The 21,409-nt window shown below is 35.9% G+C and overlaps 1 protein-coding gene across 9 annotated transcripts in view; it reads right to left on the bottom strand.

Annotated features, from left to right (window-relative positions):
• The window catches only part of ROBO2 (roundabout guidance receptor 2), a 665,412-nt gene that overhangs the window by 106,423 nt on the left and 537,580 nt on the right, over positions 1-21,409 (bottom strand). For all 9 annotated transcript variants that reach the window (XM_070367751.1, XM_070367755.1, XM_070367758.1 and 6 more), the window contains 3 exons: positions 15,660-15,784; positions 10,455-10,626; positions 4,549-4,754 (listed from right to left, as the gene is read on the bottom strand). In XM_070367751.1, coding sequence (XP_070223852.1) covers positions 4,549-4,754; positions 10,455-10,626; positions 15,660-15,784 — 503 coding nt within the window. The remainder of the gene's footprint in view (positions 1-4,548; positions 4,755-10,454; positions 10,627-15,659; positions 15,785-21,409) is intronic.

Raw genomic sequence — 21,409 nt, 5'->3', positions numbered from 1 at the left:
CCTTCATTCACTGATTACTTATGTTCAGTTCAGTCACTCAGTTGTGTCCCGCTCTTCATGACCCCCATGGATCACAGCAAGCCAGGCTTCCTTGTCCATCACCAACTCCCAGAGTCTACTCAAACTCATCTCCAATGAGTTGGTGATGCCACCCAACCATCTCATCTTCTGTCGTCCCCTTTTCTTCCTGCCTTCAATCTTTCCCAGCATCAGGATCTTTTTAAATGAGTCAGCTCTTCACATCAAGTGGCCAAAGTATTGGAGTTTCAGCTTCAACATCAGTCCTTCCATGAACACCCAGGACTGATCTCCTTTAGGATGGACTGGTTGGATCTCCTTGCAGTCAAAGGGACTCTCAAGAGCCTTCTCCAACACCACAGTTCAAAAGCATCAATTCTTCGGCACTCAGCTTTCTTTATAGTCCAATTCTCACATCCATACATGACTACTGGAAAAACCATAGCCTTGACTAGATGGACTTTTGTTGGCAAAATAATATCTCTGTTTTTTAATATGCTGTCTGGGTTCGTCATAACTTTCCTTGCAAGGAGTAAACATCTTTTAATTTCATGGCTGCAGTCACTATCTCCAGTGATTTTGGAGCCCACAAAAATAAAGTCAGCCACTGTTTCCCCATCTATTTGCTTATTTTAGGTAGTTAGAATAGGGAAAAGGAGACCAGAATGGTGGTGGCTAAAAGACAAGGAAGGGAAAAGCCCAAAAATAGAACAAAGGAAGGTCCGAGGACCAGAGTGAGGATCTCAGGTAAAACAAACAGCACCCCTGTCTAGCCCAATTTTCATAAGGCAGGCCTGGGGGAGTAAAAAAAAAAACAGATAAAAAGTGCAGCCGAAGGGCCGGGGTGCTCTCGCTCTCTTCTCTTTGCATCTTTTGGGTTGGCATGCCGTCACGCCTTGAGGATGTATTTTCCTTTATTTTCTAAATAAAACCGAGCTGTAACACGGAGCTGCAACACTGATCTGTTGAAGAGCCGTAACACTGATCTGTCCAAGAGCTGAGGCACAGTCTATCCGAGAGCTGTGACATGCCAAGGGCTATAAAGTCCGTCGCTTCAAATTTTTGTTGTGACAAGACAGAACTGAGAAAATTATACACTCCCCTGACACTTAAAACATTTTTGTTATTCATTGACTAGTGGTAAAAAGATTTGAGGAATAGTTGATAATATAATCAAGAGTTCTCTTTTATAAATGTTAAAGGCTGAAGATTCTGTGATTATATCTTGACAAAAACTGCAACATCATAAGATGTAAATTAAAAGCCCTCCCTGTGGTGGAGCCCCATGGGCTGACATTACAAACACAATTCATTCACAATAGTTTAGGCGTGAAGGAAAACTGAGACTGGGAAGAGAAACGGATGATCAAAGTAAGGCAAAGCAGAAGATATAGAAGTAAAATTTCATGATGAACATGAGTCTACTTGTTGATAAAATACAAGTTCATGGAATATAGTATCTGCTGGGTTCAAAATGTAAGTGATGACTCAACCTTCCACAATTGATTCTTGGGTAAATCATTAGTGCCTAGATGTTACTGTGGTTCCACCATTTTAATTGATTTTAAATGTCATTGTGTATTTTAACTTAAGTTTCAAATTGCTCTGGCATGTCATTCTTTGCTATAATATCTCCGTACAATTGTCTTCTATTATGCCGATGAATGATGGGGGATAGCCATTATAGAAAAAGCCATTTTTTCAAATGTGGCTATGCACGCATTATAGTCATTAGAAATCTTTGCATTTAAGAAGTATCACTCACAAACTAAATATAATGAGTCGAGGTTGGATTTTAATGGGATGTTCATTTGAATACGGTCTGTGAAAGAGTAAAGAATTTGCATTTTATTATAGCAGTTGAACTAAAATGTAGCACTTGTTATTATGTGCAAATGCTAAAAGAAGAATAGGTAGGTAATGCTTCTTAACTGCATCTCCTTGTCATTATGTGGAGATACGAGTTTGACATTAGCTGTGGTAGGTAGGTTTTAATGAGTATTAGAATATTCTAGTTCTCAAAAGAAACAGATTCAGTTACCAATTAGCTGGACCATAAGTATACAGTGTTCATCACACAATTTTTCCCCCTTTGCATTAAGTCCTGAAAAAGAAAGTGAGACACAAAGAAATATGACCTACAGAAACCTTTTGACTGTTTTAGTGAAGTACTGTAAAACATTTTACTTCCCGTTAAAGACAGTCATCTTACAGAAAAATAACATTTTCATTATGAAATTTTATCAGAAGTGATATGAAAATCCTAAATATCATTAGTAAAGCTCAGTCTTATTTCACCATCATCAATAACACATTCATTTTTATTCCTTAACTTTAAGTAATATATTTTCTGGTCATGAGTGCTTTGCATCTTTCCTATCCTTCTCCTTTTATTTTTAACCAAGTGTTTTAAAAAAGAGACAATGTGCTGGTACTCTCACCTACTTTTCTCCTTGTGTAGTTGGCTGAAGACAAGCCCCCAGACGTAGGCATCTATGAAAGACTACTTAGGAGCCTGACAGAAGGCTCAAAGTTTCTTTGACATCATCAAGCACCCACCTTTAATTACTACTTTTAAGCATGACTGAGGGTCTTGACTGTTCAAATACACCCTTTAATACAGTGGAAATGCATTATCATCTGTGGCCCCAAAAATTCTGCCTTTGGCTCAAAGAAAGTGGTTAAATTGTTTACTCAAGGAAAGTTGGCATTAATTTTTAAATGACTCCCATTTTATCGAAGGAAGGTTTACAATTAGTTTATAATAAACAAAGGTGAAAAACCTATATAATTTTTTTTCAAATAAAACTTGACAGGATTTTGTCTACCTAGAGCAATGCCTGTCTCAAAATTAAAATAAAAATTATACACATTCACTTTAATAACAAGTTAAAGACTTGTGTCCGTGCATCTGCACATTAAAAAACAGTTATTCTTCCTTTTTGTTAGGTATCTGTATTTGACACATCTGATAAACATGTGATTTCAAATACTTCACATTGTAAAAAATATTGCCTGTGGTGATCATTTGATAATACATGTAGTAACTATTTTACCTTATTCCTCTGGCTTCTGAATGGGAAAATTCAACACCATTTTGTTTGTTTCTTTTTTAATCACCTTGGTTCCCAATTTATACCTAGATACCAGATTCTACCAACTGTTTTTTCACTGAATCATTTTTGATCAATTTTTCTTCATGTACTATCACATCAACCACCCTAAGTCAGGCCCTCATTCCCAGTCTTATGACGATTCTGACATAGCCTTGAGCTTTAGCACAGTACTTGCTATATGGAAGGGAGGCTTTCTATATTTGGTTGAATGAATTGAATATACTTGCATAGGGCAGGTGGTCCCCATGACAACATCCTTCTGGTATTGACTCACCTCAAATGTGTAAGGGACCTATTGACTTACTCCTGGCCAACAGAATACAGCATGGGTGACAAGATGTCACATTTGTGACTGTTATATAGAGTAGTAATCCTGTTTGCTAAAAGACTGTCTTCCTTGTTGATTTTGAGGAAGCAACTATTGGGGATATCCACATGGTAAGGAACCACAAGCAACCTTCAGTCAACAAGAAGCAAGAAGCTGAGGTCACCAGTTCGAAAGCCATTAGGAAGTGAATGCTAAGAACCATTTTGTCTGAAAGCAAACCAACCCGCAGTCAATTTTCAGACGAGACTACAAACCTGACAAAAGCTTTCCGAGACCCTAGGGTAGAAGGCCTTGATAAATCATGCCCAGGTTCCTAACTAACAGAAGCTATAAGTCATAAACATGCATTGCTTCAAGCCTCTAGGCATTTGCTAATACTGTTACACATAGTAGATAGCTAATACAATATTCAGAAATAAACTTTATTTTGAGTAGCTCCGAAAACAAGTCTAATTTGGTAAGTTGGCAGGAACGATCATTGTCTATCATTTTCCACCAAAAGATCAGCAATGGCTTGCTGCTATCCACAGATTTAAATCTAAACTGCACGGCAACTTTGCCTAAACTATAAGATTTTTTATGAACTAGCCAAACCTGCTTCCTGTGTCCTCACCAGTCTCATCTCTTTCTTATTCTCCCATAAAGTATTTGCCTGAACTGCTTTATCCTCATTTCCTTAGAAATTCCCTTGTTCATGAGAGTAGAACAGACACATCTGTCCCTTTCAAATTATTTTATTTTTTTCAAACTATTTTAAATATACCATTACTATCATTAACTTTATGTGCTTAACCTTTTTAGTTTCATTGATCACATACATATGGGGTTGAATGAAGAATAGAAAGTTTTTAGGTCTGTTATGAACTTATGATTAATGTAAGGACAATGCACTTCCTTCTAATTTCATTTAGAACTTCCCTCTGATTTCAGTTTGTCATTTGTAAAATAAGAAATAACATGGTCTATAATCAAATGTACAGCGATGATACAGGCATGTAAGATTTAATTTCCCAATGGAGTGATTCCCTAGGAATATACATACTTATGTTGAGAGGAAGATCCAAATACAAACTCAACATTACTTACCCTTAAGTTCTTAATCTGTAAGGTTCCTTGTTCTTGTATAGTTGCTCTCGGATCTCTACCCAGAAAAGTAAATCCCTCCTTTAACCAGCTAATTACAGGAAGAGGGTCACCAGTAGCTTTACATTTCAGTAATGCTGTGCCATCTACTGCTAACGTCTGGTTGGCTGGGCCTTGTAGAATTATAGGTGGAGGTCTATCTGTCAAAACTAAAACACAAAGACATTTTCAGAATATTTTAACTTTTATGAAATTTAGAAATTTTTATATCATCACTAGTCATAGCAAAAGTAAGCTTAAAGCCCCAAAGTCATACATATTACTTATACTTTTTTCTGTATATTCTATACCCAGTATAAATTTATCATCTAAACATACTACACATATATCTGTACATATTTTACCGAAGTCATATTATTATTTACTATTTACTCTGACTTACCTGTAACTAAGATGATGATAAGATGAGCTCTGACATCTTAGAAATGTTTAGTATTATTGAAAGAGTTAATCATATTAAAATGAAAATGAAAATGTGGAGAGCTTATGACAATCATTCATAAAATGGCCAATTTACCTTCATAGTACCAGTTACGTTTTATTTATATAGATATAATATTTTTCATGATAATACATTAGACTATAAATACTTTATTTCCAAAACTGCTTCATTGCTCTAAATTATGGTAATATAATTTGGGTGATATAATTTAATTAGTTTGCACAATTCAGCAAAAAAATAATCTAGTTAAGAATATATATATGACAAGACAAAAATAGGACTTTCATGAAAAATTTGCATTTACATATATATCAATTCCTGTATTCAAGTAAATTTTCCATAATTTCATGAACTTAGGTCACTGTGCTTTTTAAATCAAATGTTGATTTGTTAGCAGTATCATCAGGACCTTTAGAAGTATTATATAATGATTTAGGAAGCATATCAAAATCTACAGTAATATTTAAATGTGTGATGAAAATATGGAATCAATTAGAGGCAAGTTTTTATCTACAACTCATTAGAAAACCATGGCATATTGAAATTTATATCCAGGTCCAAGGAAAGATTTCTGAAGAGAAAGTTTTATAAACTTTGCATAGGTTTTGCTTAATTATATATATTTGCTCTTTATTATATTTTTTATTATATGTATATAATATTTAAATACATACATAACTTTCACAGAAAGAAAAAATAGTGAATTTGAATTACTGTTAAGCAACTGTGAAGAGTGTCTTTTCTCAAAAAAGTCATCTTGTATTATAATGTACATAATCAAAAAAAGTAATTTTGCTTATTAATGCTCTAATTTCCTTTGTCTACCAGCTTCTACAAATACAAGTTTATATGTTTGTTTATTTTTCAGTCTAGATGCATTTTTATTGCTAGACTTTACAGTTTTAGGGAAAAATATTAAAATAGCCCTTCCAGAGCCTACCATGAGAAAGCCAACCAATTTTGATTTAAAAAAGAGGTTATGATATATGTGTCCTGGCATGTTAAAACAGAGTGGACTTAAAGTCAACCTACACCTACTACATCCAAATATGTATTAAAATGTGTGTATATATAGAAAATCTTGTAAAAACCTAAGGAAAACAGTATTCTCTGTGTAGTCGTCACAAATAAAAATTAGAACTGTTTAGTTCACTGATTTTCTTGTTCAAATTTTTCATTTCAGAAGTAAATTAAATGAGAGCGAGCATGAAAGTGTAATATTATACCAATTCTGACATATCTGGCAATAATTGTGCAAATAGTTATTCAAGTAGAAAGCTTCATGGAATTTATTTTATTTATAAGTCAAAAATGGAAGGCTAATTCTCTAAACATTATGATTTTTAAAATTCAGTGAGATAAATGGGTCAGTATTAATAGAAATTAAGCTATTTATTAAATTTTATATAATGTTACTTCTTTGCATCAAATGAAATAAATATATAGAATTCAGGCAACTTGTAACTTGCTTTTATTGTCATACCCGTGAAATCATTAGATATAGGCAAAGGACATCTGATTAGTTTCTTTTTCTCTTTTTTTTACTGCCCAAATGAGTAGCTCATTGTCTTGTAAATGGATTTGATCAATAAAGTAATTGAAAATCTCCTGGCCAGGAAGAACTTTCAGTTTCAAGGATGTTATGGGTGAAAGATGACCACAAGTTTCCATGACACTAAGGTCGGAGGTTAAATGAACATTTAGGGCTTCCAGTGACCTGTGAACAGTTGCATGGTTTTTTCTAACTATGCATTATAAATCCTTAGTAAACCATTCATACAAGATCATTGCGACATCTGTTGTCAATATAATATATAAATACATTTCTTCTCTCTAGTCCTTATAGATTTTATTGGCTCTACTCCCAACTCTCATTGCAATTTTCTACTTTTCTGAGAGAAAAAAGGGGAGAAGAAAAGAAATGAAGAATAGAGTTAACAAATTAATGAGAAGGTATTTTAAAGGGATATTTTGAAATTCAAGTGTATTAAAACATCTTAGCTCTATCTATACATCAGTAAAATTATCACTCAATAGCACCTTTCATCACCATTAATCATCTCCTCTCATGTGAACACTTGAGTTAAAAATATTTCCAAGAAAGTAAGTACAAAAATGTAACAACAGAAAACATTGCTATAGATGCTTTGCTTGTTTTTCTGAACAGACATATGTTTTCATTCTACACTGGAACTTCATTTGGCTCTAAATCACCCTAGATCATACCAAACAACATGTTCAAAATGAAGATGATGGCATACATATTATTAAACTGTTAACTAATCTGAATAATTCAAAACTATGAATAAAGGCAGAAGTCATCAGCTAATATGTCATCAGCAAGTTAATATTTAGAGACAGAGTTATATATAATAAGGGCTGTGTGTGTGTGTTTAGATCTCAAAGTTAGATTTCTTTAATGTCAAAATCAACAACTGTGTAACCTACATGCAACGTTCTTGCAAAATGATTTGCCTTTGTGATTGCTTATTCAAGTAGAAATCAAAGCAGAAATTAAAATTCAAACAAGCTGTAACAAAATGTTTAGAGCCATTTCAATTCAGGGTGGGATGGGATGAACTGGGAGATTGGGACTGACATATATACACTATGATACTATGTATAAAATAGATATCTAATGAGAACCTACTGTATAGCACAGAGAACTCTACTCCGTGCTCTGTGGTGACCTCAATGGGAAGGAAATCCAAAAAAGAGGGGATATACATATACATATTGCTGATGCTGCTCTACAGCGGAAACTGACACAGTGTAAAGCAGCTATGCTCCAGACCAATAAAAAGTCATCCAATTTCCTTATCACTCATTTGAAGTCTGACCACAGAAACAAAGCTATAATTACTACCAATTTGAAATATTGTGTCACCAACAAACATAATTTCTCAAAACAAACTTTCCGTTTCATTGTTCTTTAGTCGCTAAGTCATGTCTGACTCTGTGACTCCATGGACTGCAGCCTGCCAGGCTCCTTTGTCCATTGGATTTCCCAGACAAGGATACTGAAGTGGGCTGTCATTTCCTCCTCCAGGGGATCTTCCCAACCCAGGGATCAAACCCATATCTGCTGCATTGACAGGCAGATCCTTTATCACTGAGTCACCTGGAAAGCCCTTCCTTTTCATTATATCAGGCATAATTTTGAATATCTACTTGTTTCATGATCCACAGCAGTCACATCAACTGGCTCTTCTATATCAATTTTGTTTTCTACAAATATGGTTTGCCTTCTGCATAACAACTTCTTCATTTAAAAACATTTACAAGCCTGCCTCTTTTAAAATATCATGAGCACCTAGACTACAGTAGAGCTCTTAAGCATTATATTTGGAGTGTTATATAGTAGCATAGAAAAAAAGTCTTGCCAAAATATCTTATTTTCCAAGTATATGTTTCTAGACATTTTTTCTAGTAGAAGAAAAACAAATAAACTATAAATATTAATTATATATTTATATATTATTTATAGCTATATAAAATATTTATAAATATTGATTATATATTAAAATAATATTTTATTAATATAATCATTAATATATTTATTCTAGTAGGAAACATAGGAACTTAAAAAGATTAATAAATATATTTTATTTTTTAAGAAATATGGATATTTGAAGGGTCAAACTTACCCATCTAAAGGAAGAATTTCTTGGCACTGTTACCCGTGAACCTGACATCTTTCAGTTCCATAGCAGTAAATCTCTGCCATATCAGCAGGTGTGACTGTTAATGACTCAATATCCCCGCAGCTAATGTTTGTCTGTTCTATTTATTCCCATTCCTGACATGGTGCTGAATCAGGCAATTGCATGGACAGACATTAAAAAATATTGCCTTTCTATTAATTTTAAGTGACCTTTTAATCTACATGTAAATTTGAATTGTATGAAAGCTCAGCAGAGAAAGAAGAGAATCAGAGAGGTCACAGCCCAAGCTCTTGGATCTCAGATGCCAGCATCCAGGGAGAAGAAAGAAGGGAGGGGGAATTAGACACCTCACAAATATAATACAGCAAGAGAGAATTGTTAATCTAAAATATACAAGAATATGGATTAAATTCATGCTCAGAGGTTCACAAAATATCTAAAACTCCCTACATGTCAACTGTCACAAAAAAGACCTTGCAAAAAAAAAATCAGATCATGAAGATATATTTTTTAACTTTCACTATGAATTAGGTGCTTCAGTTAAGATGTATAATACACACATGCAAATAAAAAATAATTTTGGCATCCATTCATAGCTTAAAGTTAGTCATACAGTCGTGTCTGACTCTGATCCCATGGACTGTAACTCGCCAGGCTCCTCTTGTCCTTGGAATTCTCCAGGCAAGAGCACTAGAACGGGTTGCCATTTCCTTCTCCAATTCATAGCTTGCAAGGTATTTGATTAGTTTAACTTAGTGAAAGTATAATTTTAAAAAATCATAGGATTGGTGTTGCCATTTAGCTGCTACATCAGATCCAAGTCTTTATGACCTCATGGACGGCAACACGGCAGGCTTCACTATCCTTCACTATCTCCCAGAGTTTGCTCAAATTCTTGTCCATTAAGTTGGTGATGCTACCAAACCTTCTTGTCCTCTGCTGCCCTCTTCTCTTTTCTCTTCAATCTTTCCTAGAATCAGGGTCTTTTCCAATGAGTCAGTTCTTTGCATCAGATGGCCAAAGTATTGGAGTTTCAGCTTCAGCATCAGTCCTTCCAATAAATATTCAGGGTTGTGAAGTCATCAGCCAATATATCATCAGCAAGTTAATATTTAGAGTCAGAGTTATTTATAATAAGTTACGTGTGTGTATGTGTGTGTGTATGTTTAGGTCTTGAAGTTAGATTTCTTTACTGTTAAAATCAATAACTCTGTAACCTCGACACAACCTTCTTGCAAAACAATCTTGACTTTGTGATTGCTTACTTAAGTAAAAATCAATGTAGAAATTAAAATTCCAACAAGTTGTAAAAAAAATGTTCAGAGCCATCACAATTTGGGGTGGGGTAGGATGATGTGATTAGCTAACTTAAAAAGTCATCTCTGTTTCCTGATAATAAAGACGGTATCTTTTCTCCTCTAGTAAAATAAAATTATCACTATTCTTTAAAGTAATCATGTCTTCAAAAGATTAGGTATACAGATGGCGTGCCTATTTCTATTTCACTAAAATAATGCATCGCTATAGTTTTTAGAATAAAATAGATTGTTTTGGATGTTCTTCCTGGGGAAAATAAATAGTGTAAATAGATCAGGGAGAATTAGAAACCATGAAAAATGTCATTTTATCTAGATTCAAACTTACAAGATAAGCATTCATTTTAATGATTTAAGAAATCAGAAAATTTCATCCTTTGAAATAAAGATAATTATTTTCAGAAAACAAATCTAATAATATCGCACCATCAGTCACTTCCAGCTGAGCTTTTGCTAAAATACTTCCTGCCACGGTGAGGGCCTGACAGATGTAGTAACCCGCGTCCGAACGCTGAATGTTGGTAATGGTAAGGTCCCCAGTTGGTGACACAGAACACCTACTGTTGGGCTGTTGGGGTTGGTTTGGGAAGAGCAGGTTCTGTGGAAACAAACACAATTTTATCAATATTCTCTTCTCACTCATTAGGAAAGTTATAATCAACAGCTATTGCAATTAGAGAAATGTGGTTGAAAAAAAGAAAATACATAGATTTAAAAATACAGTGCTGAAATGTTTAGATGTCACAGAGTGAGTTTCATCGGGAAATTTCACGCCCTCGCTGAAGGAACAATCATCTAAAAAATCTAGGTCTTTATTCGGACCGTTTATTTCCTCCCTGACTTTCTGTGAGTTACCGAATATTTTTGAAACACGGTTTCCCCATCTGTAAAACGGGCATAATAACACTTACCTGATTCAACACTTAATACACTGTGAGAATCTGGAATGTAACACTGACTATGTATGTGATTTATAAACTGCATATTCTGTTGATCTTTTTAGCTATTTGATGTAATTCACTGAATTTCTTCTAAAGGTGTTCAAAAATGTGACTGGACTGACAGACAGACAGCTGAATCTACTTCTGCTGTAAGAATTCTGCAGGTTGTAACAGCTTTGAAAGGAGCTAGGTATAAATGCTAATAAATGCTACCATCTAAGCAAGATTAACCAAACCACTGAAAATGTAAGGAAGATGTGGGATGTTTCTGAAGCATGCATGTGATGCTAAAGAATTTTTTAACATTACTCTTTTTAAAAATAAGAAGTTCTCTAGTTTACTATATATCTTGTATTATGACAAACAGCTAAATCACACATTTGTAAAAGTTCTTATAAGAAAGCAGTAATGTTAACTTGGATGACCTATGCTGCTTTATTGTGGTTCAATTAAGAAAAACATTTGGGTATAATAAATCATATTGAGACATGCTTCCAAGTTGGATTATACATAAGGATGTATCAATTTTTATGTTGTATTTACTTACCAAAAAAAGAACATTATAACCCTCTGGGATCTGTTTCTCCATATAGTAATTAATTTTCCAGGTTTGTAATTAAACAGTTCCAATACGTTACAATCAGGAGGTAATAACATTCAATTAAAGGCATAAGACACATTTTCACCTTAAAATGTTTTTACCCTTGAAGGAATACCAATGGAAGAGGATAAAATGGGGTATTAACACTTTTCAATTACACTAAATGACTTTAATCCTGCGAACGATGTCCTACTTTAATTAGAAGCTCTTCTCTTTATTGCAACTTGATGGATGTCCACTTTATTAGATTCGAGTGTGACACTATAAGCCCACTTTACATAAACATTACCATGTTATTAAACCCTTTCAAAAAGAAGTGGTATTTGCTAGCATGTCAGGAATATAATTTCAAAAGGCTATTGCCCTCCCATAAAATTTGTATTATTTACTATTAATATATAAGGCTAGACTTTTTCAAACACATAAAGCATAATTTGAGAAGAAGCTAATTCTCCTGTGGAGTTCAAATATATTAGTGAAATAAACCATCTGAAGGAGAAGGGTCTAAATTTTAAAGCCACTTGAAAATGATACAATAACTCAAAGTCTGCACTTTCCTACAATTAGCCATTAGAATACTAATTTACATAGCACTAATACATCAGATGGGCTTAATTCTCTCCGGGATCTCTTCCTTTACAATGTATTATCAGTCCACCTTCTAAATGATTCGTTGACATGGAAAATGGCATATGATTGAGGTTAACCCATCATCTTTATTCCCTGCTTGTAAGACATAGGCAAAAGGAAATGGATTACAAGCAAAAACCAGGAATTCTACAGAGCTCCTCTTGCTTGAGGTGCCTGGGTATCCTATTAGTGCTAATTGGCATTATCAGCACATATTGAGGAATATGGACCATTAAGTCCAGGCTCTTAACTCTCTCTACTGATGGATAGTCATAGATCACTGTAAAAATTGGATACTGCGGACAGTAAGACCAATTTATTTTTCCTAATGTTCTAATTCATGATTTGAAAATTTACAATTTGCTCAAGCATTTCTCTTCTGTTCTCATTGACAATCTCCTTTCTCTCCCCCTCTCTATCCCCTTCCTCCCTTCCCAAACCCTCTCTCTGATGTGAGGGAGATAGGTGAAGAAAACCAGATCTAAGATTATAATCAAATCAAATCTCTTTTTCCCAGAGATTAATATCTCTGGAATTAATACATGCCACTTTGTCAAATAATAGCAAAAGAAATATTTTAATGCTATTTGATCATTACTTGTATAAAAAATTAAAACACAGTGTAGCATATTTAAATATCATGTTTGTTGGGCCACAAGACCAATACACATTTTATGCAATAGCGTGCATAAAACTGGAGCATTTGAGGGCCTGTAATTTACACACAAAAAAGCTGAATCTACATGATAATAGATACAATGAGATTTGACTCACTACATGATTTAAAGTGTGAATGTGCAACAATCAAATGGCTTGAGATCATTATATTTGCATCATTTATAAATAATATGCTCATGAATATATATTCACTATCAGTGGCTTGAGGGAGTAACTTCTGTGGACCCCACAGCCCCCAGAGTGGGTGAGGGGAAGGGGATACAGGCATGAAGTAGAAACTCAGGTCTCTCCAGGTTCAAGGCTCCCAGCCTTCTCAGGCATGGGGTGGGTCTAGGGACAGTGGCGACCAGAGTGGTACTGAGCCTCTGTACCTAGGCAGAGGGAGCCCAAGCAGCCCGGCCTGAGCAGAACATAAACTCGCCACTTCAGCCAAGAACAAGGCAAGGCAGGTGCATTCTGCATTTTTCCAATTTCTAATCTTCAAAATGTGTAAAGCACTTTGACATATAAACAATCACATAATCTTCAAAACTTATGTGAATTAAGATACCTTATCTTCATATTTTGGATTAAAAACTAAGCCTCAGTAAAGTTAAGCTGTGCTACAAAGATTATAAAATCATAAGGAGGGAAATGCCTTTAGAATTCTTTCCTTTTTTCAGGGTATATGTCTGTGTGTATGTGTGTGTGTACATATTCAAGTGTGTTATAAGTGTATCATGTTGCTTTACACTCACTTTAGAGTTTGGGATGTTTTCATCCGAAAGTGATTTTTAAGAATCAAGGAACTCTAAGAGGAGAAATCTATTGTAAAGTTGTGAGTGTGTTAGTTGCTCAGTTATGGCCAACTCTTTGTGACCCCATGGACTGTAGCCTGCCAGGCTCCTCAGTTCATGGAATTCTCCAGCCAAGAATACTGGTGGAGTGGGTAGCCATTCCCTTTTCCAGGAGATCTTCCCAACTCAGGGATTGAATTCGGGTCTCCCACATTGCAGGAAGATTCTTTACCATCTGAGCCACCAGGGAAGCCCAATTGTATCACTGAAAGTGAAAGTGAAAGTTGAAAGTCGCTCAGTAGTGTCCAACTCTTTGCAACCCCATGAACTGTACAGTCCACGGAATTCTCCAGGCCAGAATACTGGAGTGGGTAGCCTTTCCCTTTTCCAGGGGATCTTCCCAACCCAGAGATTGAACCCAGGTTTCCCTCATTACAGGCGGATTCTTTACCAGTTGAGCCACGAGGGAAGTCCAAGAATACTGGAATGGGTAGCCTATTCCTTCTCCAGCGGATCTTCCCAACCAGGAATTGAACCGGGGTCTCCTGCATTGCAGGCAGATTCTTTACGGACTGAGCTGTCAGGGGAGCCCAATTGTATCATTACTAACTGATAAAAAATAATGGCAATTAATTCTTGGAACCATCCTGATGTGGGATGAGGCAGTGGCCAGAACTTTACCTTATCCTTCCTACCACTGTCTTTACATCCCACAAATTATGGGGGAAGTGAGTCCAACACAAAGCACTGCAGAAAGGGAGAAATATAAGTTGCCCATCCATACTGAGAGGCTAAAACTGCTGGCGTGGAGTGAGCTGTATGGGAATCTGGAAGAACGAAAAATGACAATGGCTGATGGGGACCTCCTGAGAGGAACCTCCTCCAAGACGGTCTTATGTGAGTTTTGATCAACAGGTTCTCTTAATTTTGTCTAAAGCGTTTTCTATCTCTGGCAAAGTTTTTAGACTGCTTGAGTCTTTTAGTCATCGTTTTCTATTTGTCCAGGAAATTCATCTAAAACTTGGAGTAACAACAGAGGGTGCTAAGGAGCAACACCAGTGGGTCCCTTCCTAAGACCTACACGGCTCTGGAGAGTCTAGAACGAAAATATCTCTAAGGAGTTCCCTAGAATTCCCTTGGGAACGGACAGATTAAATTCTTAGACAAAGAACTCAATTTCTATTCTGGTTTAAGGGGAAGTTCCACTCATTGCTTCAGAACCTAGAGGCTTGAGCTTGCCTAAGCCTGGACCAAGTTCTAAATGAGAAAAGTGGTACATTCAATTCAATTTGCTTCTAGCAGAGTCTGAGAGATCATGCTGCCCAGAGAGGGCCCGAGAGGACAAGTCAGGACACAGCAAAGATCAGACAGGTATTGCTTTTTTCTGCTATTTAATGTATTATTTCCTGTCTAATTCCACTATGAGGGAATCCAGAGGGGTGATGGAAGAAAATATTTCTACTACTCTTAAATGGAAGCATGTTTAAATTAATGATAAAGGAAAGGTATTTATACTATCTGTTTATGAAAGGGGGCTGAAACTGGTTTCTAGACTAATTAATAACAGAAATATTTTTGAATGTTTACATGTACCCAGGATGTTCTAAGTGCTTTATAGATACACTAACTAAATTAAGAAAGCAAATTTCTTGCTCAATGCAAGAAAGCAAACTTATCCTTCTGTTAAGAGATTTTAAACAGCTGCAGGTTAGACTTTTTCAGGTAATTTAGTCACACTGTATTGTATCTCTACTACGTATAATAAAAATTTTTTTAAATTAACACTCAAAAAAAATTTTAAAAATTAACACTCAAAAACACTCAAAAATTAACACTAAAAAAAATAAAACATCTGATTCTTTCTTATTTTTAGAATCAACTGGTCTCTTTTTTAGAAATAAAATACATTCAACATTGAAAACAAGAAAGGCAAGACAGACTTTGAGGACCACCAGAGACGGGGGAGTTCAGAGGTTTCAGAAAAGCAGTCAAAGCTTGCACTCACCTGGCTGCCTTCTTTTTGCCAAAAAACTGCTGGCTGTGGGTTTCCTTTAGTTTCACAGGGAAATGTCACTGTTCGACCTTGAGCAACAATCTGATCTCTTGGCCTAACCACAAACTGTGGAGGAGCTATAATTTAAAAGGAAAGAAAGTGTGTAAATATAAACTGTTGACAAAGAAAAATACATCAAAGGGAAAATCTGGTACGAGGCGGACTGCTCAGTGCGAGACCGAGGCTACAGATGTTGATTTATTTTTAAGTATTTCTCAAAATACAATGGGAAAAAAAAGAGCACTCTATCAAATGTGAGGAAAGAAGTAAATGTATTAGTAGACACACTTTAAATGTACATGGCAAATCTTGCAGTCCATACACTTGCAAAGAAAAAGTAGATTTTTAATGGTATTCTAAAGTTTTTAATAAATAAACATGGTATCCTCACATGGTTTTGTGTTTTGAATGAAGATTGAAAAAAAGTCATTGCATTACTCAAATATCTACTTCCTGTGGCATCAATCTATTGACAAACATGAATTGCTCTTACAATATTTGCAAGACATTGTGCACAGGGATACCAGAAGGCATAGAATATGATATTCTCAAATGCTTAGAGTGCTTATATTCTAGATTTGAGGAGCTGAAGTGCTGAAAACATCAAATTGAAGGTATGGGAATTACATACAGAGATAACTAACAATATACAAAAACACATGAGAGTGGTTGACTAATTCATTTCACTTAGATTAATAAGCATTTGGCAATTATTATGTTCCTCTACTGGGCACTAGAAACTGAAAAGTGTTCAAAATATTGACATATCAATAACCTCAGGTATGCAGATGACACCATCCTCATGGCAGAAAGCAAAAAGGAACTAGAGAGCCTTTAAATGAAGGTGAAAGAGGAGAGTGAAAAACGGGCTTAAAACTGAACATTCAAAAAACTAAGATCATGGCATCTGGTCCCATCACTTCATGGCAAATAACAATGGAAACAATGACAGACTATTTTCCTGGGCTCCAGAATCACTGCAGATGGTGACTGCAGCCACGAAATTAAAAGACACTTGCTTCTTGGATGAAAAGCTATGACCAACCTAGACCGCATATTAAAAAGCAGAGACATTACTTTGCCAACAAAGTTATGTCTAGTCAAAGCTATGGTTTTTCCAGTAGTCATGTATGGATGTGAGAGTTGGACCATAAAGAAGGCTGAGCGCTGAAGAATTGATGCTTTTGAACTGTGGTGTTGGAGAAGACTCTTGAGTGTCCCTTGGACTGCAAGGAGATCAAAGAAGTCAATCCTAAAGGAAATCAGTCCTGATATTCACTAGAAGGACTGATGCTAAAACTGAAGCTCCAATACTTTGGCCACCTGATGTGAAGATGGTTTCATTGGAAAAGACCTTGATGCTGGGAAAGATTGAAGGCAGGTGGAGAAGGGTATGACAGAGGACGAGATGGTTGGATGGCATCACTGACTCAATGGACATGAGTATGAGCAATCCCTGAGAGATAGTGAAGGACAGGGAAACCTGGCATACTGCAGTCCAAGGGGTCACAGAGATGGACATGACTGAGTGACTGAACAACAAGTGGGCACTAAAGATACATAGATAAAGAGCATCTACATTGCAGCCATGAAGGTACTTACACTCTAATAGAAAATACAAAACATGATCATGATGAAAACAACAACAAAATGAAAACAACAGTTCTGTAAGACTGTAGTAAGAACAATGACAGAGGTACTCTCCGAGCAGAGAAGCACTTAAATTTTAGTATACATCATAAGGGTCACAGGACTTCAGGAAGAAGGGATCCCTTTGTGTTATGGTAGCTGTGAAAGGCTTTATGCAGGGGGTGGATATTATGGAGACTTGGAGGAAAGGGTGGTATTTAGAGAAGTGGAGAGATGAACACATTCTAAAGAAAGGAGCTAACTGAGCAAAGCATAAGAAGCAAAAACATATCTAATATACATAGTAATGCAGGAGGAATGGAGAGTCCCTACTGTATAAACATCATTGGGTACAAAAAATTGATTTGTATCAGGCCCGTCTTCTCAGTCTTAGAAAGGCCTGAGAAACCAAACTGAGGATTTTATTCTGGCTGTTTTTAAGCTAAGCAGTGATAAATGCAAAGAAAAAATTTTGGAATCTTTACCCCTTTAATGAATGTAGTCTATAGTTTGTGAAGGAGACAGATTAGTCAATAAAGCAGGTTGTTTAATTGGAAGACCAGTAAAATGGTACAGGCAAAACCACTGAGACCAAGGTACCAGTAACTCCATTAGAAAATATAGGGACGGGGTAAAAAAGCTAAGAAAGTTCAGGTTTAAATTTGGGGTAATTGTAGAGAGAAAGAAGAAAGTGAAAAACAGGACAGTATGTAACAGAGAGTTTTCACAAGGACATCATCTTCATAGCAAAACTCGCTCCTGATGAGGAGAAAACATCAGGTTTATTCCATGACTTTTCTAATCATTTGTTTCCAGTATAACTACTTGCTTAATACTAGAAAACTGAAGACCAAGAAAAAAACTACAATGAACTCTAATTTTTAGAACCCGGTGTACATGGCTACAATCCTAATATTTGAACTCTGAAGAATTTCAACAATAGCACCATTCAGTAAAGTCCTTTACCCAGAATTCCTCCCGTTCTTTAAGATTACATAACTGCAGTCCAAGAGTGGAGTCAGTGTAGGGTAGCCTCAAACATCCACCCAATTACTCATCCTTACAAGAAGACTAGCATAGAAACAGCAGCAGCAATTTCTTTTGCCCCTCCCCGCTCTCCCACCCCGCCCCCCGCCAAAAAATTTACCAAGACTTGTAGTGGCTTATTTTTCGGTTTTCTATTGCACTGCCTCCTAATTCAACACACTCAACACATACATTAGGGACTGAAGGAATAAATCTACTAAGTGAAATTTTCTTCTACAAATACAGATAACAGAAGGCTCAGCTTACAGGATGGAGAACCCAGATTTATAGATCTATTTGAACAGAACGTGGTTTATGATGCCCTGTATTTTCAGGAGATTACTTGCTTCTTACAATCTTGTTATTTCTACACAATTCCACTGAATCAGCAGTATCATTGATTTTTGTTCTCTATGTTTTCTAATAAGAGTGATAGTTTAAATCAATGTTACAAAATTACTTTAGGAATGACTCTTAAAACACTGCAGTGTCCATGTCTCAATAAAGATGTGAAACCACCAGATACACCAAAAATATTAAGATTGGTCTCTATAATCTGTAATATCTAAAGAAAAATTATATACATTAAGAAAAATTAAAAGATCAATGTATATTTCCTTACTTCTTTTAGTAATTCACGAAAAAAGTTTACTTCCAAAATGGACATTAAGTAAGTAAGAAGTACTGAGTAACTTAGCTTGTATCTCATCATAAATATAAAAGTAAGTATAGTAAAATTTAGTCTTTGATAAAAGTCACATATTCAGCTTATTAGTTCATTTGCATTGCTTTGGACAAGAAATAATCTAAACTGACTCTCATAACTAGCTAGTAAAATAACAGTAAGAATTTAGAACTTCCAGATGTTCAAGCTGGATTTAGAAAGGCAGAGGAACCAGAGATCAAACTGCCGACTCTGCTGGATCATCGAAAAAGCAAGAGAGTTCCAGAAAATCATTTGCTTCTGCTTTATTGACTATGCCAAAGCCTTTGACTGTGTGGATCACAACAGACTATGCAAAATTCTTCAAGAAATGGAAATACCAGACCACCTGACTTGCCTCCTGTGAAATCTGTATGAAGATCAAGAATAAACAGAACTGGACACGAAACAACAGACTGGTTCCAAACAGGGAAAGGAGTACGTCAAGGCTGTATATTGTCACCCTGCTTATTTAACTTATATGCAGAGTACATCATGTGAAATGCCGGGCTGGAAGAAGCAGAAGCTGGAATCAAGAATGCCGGTAGAAATATCAAGAACCTCAGATATGCAGATGATACCACCCTTATGAAAGAAAGCAAAGAAGAACTAAAGAGCCTCTTGATCAAAGTGAAAGAGGAAAGTGAAAAAGTTGGCTTAAACTCAAAAAACTAAGATCATGGCATCGAGTCCCATCACTTCATGGCAAATAGAATCTGGGGAAACAACGGAAACAGGGACAGACTTTATTTTTGGGGGGGGCTCCAAAATCACTGCATATAGTGACTGCAGCCATGAAATTAAAAGATGCTTGCTCCTTGGAAGACAGCTACGACCATCCTAGACAGCATATTACTTTGCCAACAAAGGTCCGTCTAGTTAAAGCTATATTTTTTCCAGTAGTCATGTATGGATGTGAGAGTTGGACTATTAAGAAAGCTGAGTGCTAAAGAACTGATGCTTTTGAACTGTGGTGCTGGAGAAGACTCTTGAGAGTCCCTTGGACTGCAAAGAGATCCAACCTAGTCCATCCTCAAGGAGATCAGTCCTGAGTGTTCTTTGGAAGGAATGATGCTAAAGCTGAAACTCTAGTACTTTGGGAACCTCATGTGAAGAGTTGACTCATTGGAAGAGACTCTGATGCTGGGAGGGATTGGGGGCAGGAGGAGAAGGGGACGACAGAGGATGAGATGGCTAGATGGCATCACCGACTCGATGGACGTGAGTTTGAGTGAACTCTGGGAGTTGGTGATGGACAGGGAGGCCTGGTGTTCTGCGATTCATGGGGTCATAAATAGTTGGACACGACTGAGCGACTGAACTGAAGTGAACTGAACTGATACTCTGTTTATCTATCATCCATCTATCTCGGTAAAATTACTATCTGTACTTTAATTATTTAACTACAGACTTCTTGCATTTGATTTTTCAAGCTTTCAAAAACCTTTGGGTGGATGAATGATTTTTCAAAATACTTTTGGAATCTAGATCCTACAGTTTTAACACAGCTGCTAAAATATTACCCCTAAAATAAGGATTGGCAAATAACCACATCTATCTATCCATGTTTTGGAAAATATATGATTCATCTATTTACTCCTTCAAAATGTATTATCTACAAACTATGAGATAGTCTGCTTGATGTAGGAGATAGAAAACAAAATAAAAAACCGTTCATAGCCTATGGCAGAGACTTCCAATTAAATAAACAAATAAAAGCAAATACCACAGAGCATGATTTGAATAACAGAAGAATGCAGAGGACATTGGGGAGAAAAGATTGGAAGAGAACACAGTAGACAAAGTAATGCTAAGGAAAGAAGAGAAAAGATGTTGGGAGATGGCTACATCTGAATTGTGTTTTGAAGCATAAGTAAGAGTTCAGGAAATGGAGAGGATTCCAGTCACTTGGGACAAAGAGAGGCAGAAGTGATAAAGGTAGGGTGTGATAATTTATACTAAAGGAGCTTAAATTTTGCCCTAGGAAGTATGGAGATCTGTTCAAAGATGTTTATGTAAGAAAGATTTAGCAACAGTATTAGAAAGAATGTTCTTCCTAAAAGAGAAAAGGGAGACATGAAACTGAAAACTCTCAGGCAGTTGGAACAGAAAATCCACTTGATAATTGCTATATTTATAGTAGCAATTAAATATAATATTTTGTAAGAACTCTTAAAGGATAAGGAAATTCTACAAGATTTCCACTGTTGACATAACCTAAAAGACCAGGAAATCAAAAGTTTCTCGAGTTTTTACCCAGTGCTGCATTTTAAAAGACTACTAATGGAAACTGCTGTCAGCGTTTGTGTTATTCATGCTATGAAACATCCTTTCACGTGATAAT

The sequence above is a fragment of the Bos mutus genome, chromosome 1 (assembly GCF_027580195.1).
Source record: "Bos mutus isolate GX-2022 chromosome 1, NWIPB_WYAK_1.1, whole genome shotgun sequence".
In the NCBI taxonomy this organism is placed as follows: domain Eukaryota; kingdom Metazoa; phylum Chordata; class Mammalia; order Artiodactyla; family Bovidae; genus Bos; species Bos mutus.
Note: the sequence above shows the minus strand (reverse complement) of the source record. Positions and strands in the feature narration are given on the sequence as shown.